The following is a 6,834-nucleotide window of genomic DNA, read 5'->3' as shown; positions in this document are numbered from 1 at the left end:
GCTGAGGCGGCTCTACTTCCGGCTGCTGCGGCTGCTGAAGCGGATTTAGTTCCTCTGGATGCTGTTGCTGCTGCTCCGGCGGCTGGTGTTGCGGCTGCAGCTGTTGCTGCGAATGCAACTCTGGTTGCTGCGGAGGCTGCTCCAGGTGCGGCTGTTGCAGAGGCTGTTGAAGAGGCTGTTGCGATGACGGTTCCTGCGAAGGCTGCAGCGTGTATGGCGGCTGCAGGTCTGGCTGGTCCGGCTGCTCCAAGTACTGTTCATATGGGTCTTGCGGGTCCAGGTCAGGGTTTGGAGTGCCATCGGGCAGGAGACCATCTGGATATGTAGATTCCCTTGTGCCTCTGATGACTGGAAAACCCCTGAGTTCTATCCAGCCTCCAAAGACGGCAAAGAAGCCGGCCAAGAACCCAGTGAGCGCTGCAACAAGAAACGCACGGTTTTGCTTTTGGGCGGATTCCTTCGGGCTAGTCGAGAAGGCCCGTCGCGAAGCGTTCGTTGGACGTCTACCCAAGCTGTGGGCGCTGTGACGGGCTCCACCGAAGCCCTTAGTGCGTTGCAGTTCCTGCGTGGCTGCAGAGCCAACTGCAGCCTTTGCAGCGAGCCCTTCTACGTACAGCCCGTTCTGCATTTCAAACAAAATAAGTATGGATACGGCAAGGGGGGCACCCCACGGCCCTCTTTTACGTGCGCCTGCAGACCGTCCTTCACCTTGGAAGGGGCTGACGGCGAAGACGACATAAGCTCGTGCCAAATTCAGCGAACAGATAATGCATACATCCTAGAAAATGACAATAGCAAAAGACTGTCGTGTCGCTATGCAGGAGGGAAGATGCCGCCAGCTTCAAAGCAGGCTGCTGTGAAGCTACGCCGAACACGACGTGCTCTACACGAAAGCGAATGCCAGGGATCGGGGAGAGACAGCACAGTGATTAAAAAGGGCACCACACCCACAGATCCCTTTATAACTAAAAAGACCAGAACTGATTATGCTGGATAATGCCCTTTCTTGCTTTTTTTCCGTCGCCTCTACCTGCTGGATCCCAAATCAGGCGAACCGTAGATCCCCCGCTCCTCTACAGCGCTCTCTTCAAGACAGCTGAGGGCAGATAGTCTGCTTTTTTGTTATCGTTGCCCATATCCTCACCATACCCAAACATAATCCCCTGGAAACGCCATTTATTTCGTGGAAAGACATTTAAATTGACTATACGTGGAACGCTCCGCGATACCGAACCTCCCGGCGCGAACTTGCCGGCGCGTAGACGTCGCCGAAAGTGTAGCATGCTCTGCCTATAGTTAGCATAGGAACTTTCACTTGGTCTTGGTAGGTCGGTTATAAGCAAAAGCAAACGTTCTATAAAGCGTTTTCAAAGGTAAAGCATGCAGTAAGGGAAGCTTCGCTGGAGCTTCTATGACACTTGCTCTCTGGCCTTAGTCAAGGACCGAAGCAAGCTACGATGTACCTCAAGACAAGGCAAGAATATCCCAAGAGCAGCTGACCTTTTTCCCCTGCCCTCAGGCCTCCTGGGCGTTGAGCTCAGGGCCTGGGTGCTGCGGGAACGAGGCAGCCTGATGTGGGGTTGCAGCGCACCTCGTTGAGGCTGCTAATACAATCCAGCCTCACGCGTGCACACACGGAAGCTCCATCGAAGCTTCTTTTGCTGGATGCTTTACTTCTGAATGTATTTGTAGAACGTTTGCATGCGCTTACACGCGGCCTACCGAGGCCAAGTGAGGCTGGCATGTGCTACCAGATGCAGCGAGGTGCTTTGCAACCCTGTTTCAGGTTGCCCTCCCCGTAACATCCAGACCCTGAGCCTAACGCCCAGGTTGCTTGGGGGCAGCGGAAGTATCTCATATGCTTCTGCGAAACTCTTCAAGTCGTTACCTAGATTGCAGCTCGCTTCTGTCCTTGAGTAAGGCTGGAGAGCAAGGGCTATATTGAAGAAGAATTCGAGCAGCACGCAGGTGAGCTGCAAAGAAACGGCAAGACTGTACCCTCGACTTATAGTTCGGCACAATCTGGTATTGGCAGAGAAAGAAATTGGGATGTTGGCGCGTGTGCCCCGACTTCAAGCCGCTCAACAAACTCACGGTGAAAGAGAAGTCTCCGATGTACCAGACTGACGAACGTCTTGACTGACTGCGGCGTTCCGCAGTGGGTTCACCATTTGAATTCGCCGAGGCGTTCTTGCACATCCCAACCTGGGCTTCATGCACTCGCTTGCAAACTAGTTTAGACGTGTATGCCCCTACGTGTATGCCCTTTGGGCTCGTGAATGCAACTGCCGCAGCGGCATCTCATTTACGATTTCTTGGAGCTACTCACTAGAGCCTGGGTGGTTGGACGCGTCGACAATTTGCTTATGTTCTGTTGGAATGTGCAGGAGCACCTTAAGTGCATACGGCATGCTCTGGAAATGCACCATGAGAAGCCACAGCTTGTGAAAGCGCATGCAAGCAATAAGTTCCTTTTGGTTGTATGTCCCTGCCGGAGGGAGTTGAACCGGATACGGCGCACAGTGAGGCTATTCGAGCGTCACCGCTGCCCCTGTACACTCGCACGAAGATCCAGAAGCGCTTTGCACTCACTTCGTACTACAGCATCTTCATAGGCCAATTCGCTAGCCCTGCCGCCCCTCTAACGGGTGTAATAAAGAAGTACAAGCAACCTGCGTGGAAGGAGAGCGATGCCCCATTTCCTCCTCCCTCATATTTACTTGGGTACTCTTGAATCGAAGAAGTCACCTCCAACTAAGCGGACTGCAACACAGCCTAGCTAGAAAGATGTCTGGCTAGTTGGATCTCGTTACAATCTAGGATGGCTACCCAAGCTACTTACACTGACATGTTGGAGTATTTCCATGAGCTAGCTGAGACAGCTAGATCAGCTAGCTAGCAGCCTACTGTACCACCAAAAGCCTCATCAGACACCCGGGATGTAGTGAATACTCACTACAATCACGGCAAGAATGCCGTGCTCGTTGTGAAATAAGTGAGGTTTGTATGAACAGTGTCTGTGAGTGCTTATTGATGCACACTGAGTATAACATTGGTGAACGTATTAAACATTCTTTATGAAGTGACTATTTGTATGACTATAGGAGAGGCTGGCATGAGCCTTGGTGAAAAAGGCATTGCAACATGCTACGTCTCCTCTCCCACCCCCAAAGGCCGCAGTGCCGGCTCTATCGGGGCTGTAGAACAGAACAGTTTGGGAAAAGAAAGTGAGAGAAGCACTTTCCCTTGACCCTTGTTAGTTTGTTATGTTGTTGTATCAGTATGATAGCTGACGCCTGCCAGCTCGCTATACTGAGCTGTGGGGTTCTATTGATGCGCCCCGCAGTAGTCCTTCAGAGATACAGCCCGACAATACGTAGAGCTAACTGCAAATATTTATACTAAACAGAAATACTCTACGTCGTCGTGAACAAATCTCAGCATAGTATGTGAGGGACTGAGGGCTCTCCCCACACCTCATCAGCTTACTGGGCCTGCAGTGCCTCTAGTGTAATGGCTTCGCATCACCCCATCGTGTGAAGGAACTTGGACCCATACCACGCCTCACAATTGTGTGTTTTCATCTACGTTTGTGTTGTCGTTTTGGGCACAAGACGCAGAGCTGCTGGCAGTGACTGGTGCATCTACTGCAGTGAGTTGGATCAAGTTCCGAGGGCCACATGATCCCTAAGGCCCCAAACTCCCCTTAGACTGGCCCTTCTGAAGGGGAGTTTCCCACACGAGACTCTCACCCGTGTTCGCACTCTGCGACTTTGAGCAGCCTCTTCATAACGATCCGTATCAACGAGGCGGCAGTTGGGGAGATGCTCCCCCAGCAAGCTAACGGCTCGAAACCTCATCAAATAATCACTACTCACGTCATTTCGCACAAAGGAAGCAGAAGTATCTATCACGTGAGATGGCGCTCTAAGCGGGGTCATCGGAAGGAAAAATGTATCTCCATTAGCAGTACGGTAGGCAGTTCGTCGATCACACAGACCACGATAACCCGAGAAACCTGACGAAATACAAAGTTATTCGATGGCCTTGCCGGCTTATCCACTGCGACTGCAGATTACATCATGAATATCACCAATATCGTGATTTTCCTCGGTCATGAACCGTGCACAGGAGCCGTTCTTCTCTGCATTGATTCCCATTTCCTCTGCAAATCGCTTTCTTTTTGAGCCTTAGATGCTTACCGGGCCGCGCTTCTCGGTAAGCGGGCGACGGGTTCACCTGAAACGCATCGACCGCTATCTCCTGCGGTACCAGACGAAATGCTGATCCAGCTGATTTTGCGTTCCAGCTGTGCTTCGCAGGGAAATGCATGATTGTCGGTATTTTGAGCTATATCGCAGCACATGATATTCCTCCAATAAGGTGGAGGACTCTCATTGCAGTTGTGGTACTGCTGGCAATGCTGACACCATCTGAGACCCGCCTCCTCCCATTACTGTGAGCTCGAACGCTGCTGTCTCGGAAGCCCGACTGCAGGATATTTCTCTGCGGAGCGATAGATCGTTTTTAAATATTTCGGACTGTTAACTTATTATGCCATGCGGCCGACACTAACGGTCCTTGCTCTCGGTGAGTTTCCGTCCGAAAGTATTAGGCGAGCGCTAATCTCAGGCGAAGCGGCAACCGCTTATTCCCAAGCAGAAACTGTTGTAGACGTTCAACATTAACCTGTGCGAAACCACCGGTCATCGGAGGTAGTTGCCGAGACAATGAAGCGCCCCAACGGATAAACTGCTAAACTGGGACTGCTTGCCGCGTGCGCTATCTCGAAGTACCTCTAGGAACATTGGACGCAAGGGATGGAGAATCTATGAGGCCCTGAATATACCTTTGATGCGAGCGCTGTATCGCTGTCCATCCCCAACACCAGCGCGTGCCTTCCCACGCCCTAGCCCCGCAGGGTCAGCAATCCTCCATACCTCATCTCTACCATCGGCCCCCTGGCCACTTCCTCTGACCGCTGCCACAAAGTACAATTGCTCTACTTGTGCTGTGACTGTGCTCAACTGTAAGGGCTTCCACTCCCGTGTCTCTGCCTCCCAAAGTGTACGCTGCGACATTACCGAGGTGGCGGCAGCCCTTCGCATATTTCCGGAGCGGCTCTACCTCGATGCTGCAGATGCAAGTTAAACGACTGTACACTACCACGTCATTTGTCTAAATTAATTCATCGCTGCGCCGCAGGGGCATCCGAAGCAGCAGCCACCAGACCCCCCCACCCCAAGTGGCCCTCTTGCTCGTGGGGAGGGAGGGGGTAGCTGCAGATAGGAGGCGTTGCCTCGTTAATTATGTCTTTAAATTCCTTGAGCTTCATTTATTCTGGAAACCTAAATATGCGACACAGAACAGAGAGGAAGGGAGGAGAGTTTGGGGCTGGGGGGCCTCGTGTTGCGGCTTAGAGGGGGGAACGGGCAACAGAGTGCCACAGCTGCTGCCCAGGTGACTGTACACTCGAAAATGCAGGGGCGTTGTCCTCCCCATTCTCCTTCGTTTTTATACGGCAGGCTTTAGCAGCTGCCCCTGTCCTCAGCGCCTCAAGGAGCCCCCGCTTTGTGCAGTGCCGCAGCGGCAGCAGCTCCTGCTGCTGCCGCAGTGCACAGCAGCAGCAGCAGTGGCGGCAGCAGCTGCGCTGCTGCAGCAGACGCAGAGGAAGGCCCCCCTGAAGCAAGAGGCTCCACCATAATCCAAAGAAACGTCTTTCTCCCACCTTGCCGTGCCTGCACGTCTGCTGGTGGCACCCGCAGCAGCAGCGACAGCAACGGGAGCAGCGGTAGCAAGAGGCGGGGGAGCAACAGCAGCTGCGCTGTCTGCACACTGGGGCTCTCTGAGGCCATAGAGAAACTGGAAACGCCCGACTGCGATAAGCAGGGCTCTTAGGGGCGCACTCAAGCGCATTGGGGCCCCCGTATGCTCTTTGGGGCCCCCGTGGAGGTTAAAGCAGAAATCCACCGCAGGAGGGGTAGCTCCTCTGTGGCTCGGTCTGCTGCTGAGGTGCTGCAGACGAGACTGCACGGGACCCACACTTGCCATAGTTGTGCTGGTTTCTGTGGCAACCGCCTCAGCCGCGGCAGCAGCAGCAGCAAAAGCAGCAGCAACAGGGTAGCAACAGCTGCGCGATCTCTAGCAGGACAGTCAACGTTGCTTCTTATCCCCTAATGTCCGAGGAGGCCCCCGAGGGGGCCCCCCTGGGGTCCCCTGGCCCCCCGCCCACTCAGTCCAACGCTGTGGCGCACCTGTCTGCTGCTCGGGCGCTTGTGCGTGAGGGCCAGTTGCTGCTGAGGGAGACGGGGCCCCTACCGACGGGGGGCCCTGGGGGGGCCCCCCTATCCCCGCATCAACTGCAGAATTTGTTGCACGTGTATCAACTCTGTGAGCAGGCGCTGAAGCACCTTGATGCATGCGGCCTGCCATTGGGTCCCCTTAGGGGAGGCCAGCAGACCGAAGGAGACGTAACAGCAGCAGCAGCAGCAGCAGCAAGAAGGAGGCTGCAGCAGGAGCTGCCGGAGGCGATGGAGAAGGCTGGAAAGGCCCAGGGATTCTTCGCCCTTGTAACAATGGCAGAGGCACTGAGAGCTATGGGTAAGATGCTGCTGCTGCTGCTGCTGCTGCTGCAGCCTGCCCTCTGCTGCTGCTGCTGTTGTTGATTCTGCCACACCTCACCTTTGCTTCCTGTTGCAGTCCAGCAGGACCTTACGAGCAGCAGCGGTAGCAGCACAGCAGCAACGTAGGAGCAGCACAACAGCAGCACAGCAGCACCACAGCATAAGCACAGGAGCAGTACAGTAGCAGCGTAGCAGCAGCAGGAGCTGCATT

General features: G+C 54.2%; 2 protein-coding genes across 2 annotated transcripts in view; one reads left to right on the top strand and one right to left on the bottom strand.

Annotated features, from left to right (window-relative positions):
- The window catches only part of EMH_0012840 (uncharacterized protein), a gene marked incomplete at both ends in the record, with an annotated part of 1,527 nt that extends 899 nt beyond the window's left edge, over positions 1–628 (bottom strand). The window contains one exon of the mRNA XM_013499655.1: positions 3–628. Coding sequence (XP_013355109.1) covers positions 3–628 — 626 coding nt within the window. The remainder of the gene's footprint in view (positions 1–2) is intronic.
- Positions 629–6,176: 5,548 nt separating this feature from the next.
- Positions 6,177–6,834, top strand: part of EMH_0012830 (uncharacterized protein) — a gene marked incomplete at both ends in the record, with an annotated part of 6,087 nt that continues 5,429 nt past the window's right edge. Inside the window, one exon of the mRNA XM_013499654.1 lies at positions 6,177–6,600. Coding sequence (XP_013355108.1) covers positions 6,177–6,600 — 424 coding nt within the window. The remainder of the gene's footprint in view (positions 6,601–6,834) is intronic.

This window comes from Eimeria mitis, genomic scaffold, assembly GCF_000499745.2.
Source record: "Eimeria mitis Houghton genomic scaffold, Emh_scaff452, whole genome shotgun sequence".
NCBI lineage: Eukaryota > Apicomplexa > Conoidasida > Eucoccidiorida > Eimeriidae > Eimeria > Eimeria mitis.
Note: the sequence above shows the minus strand (reverse complement) of the source record. Positions and strands in the feature narration are given on the sequence as shown.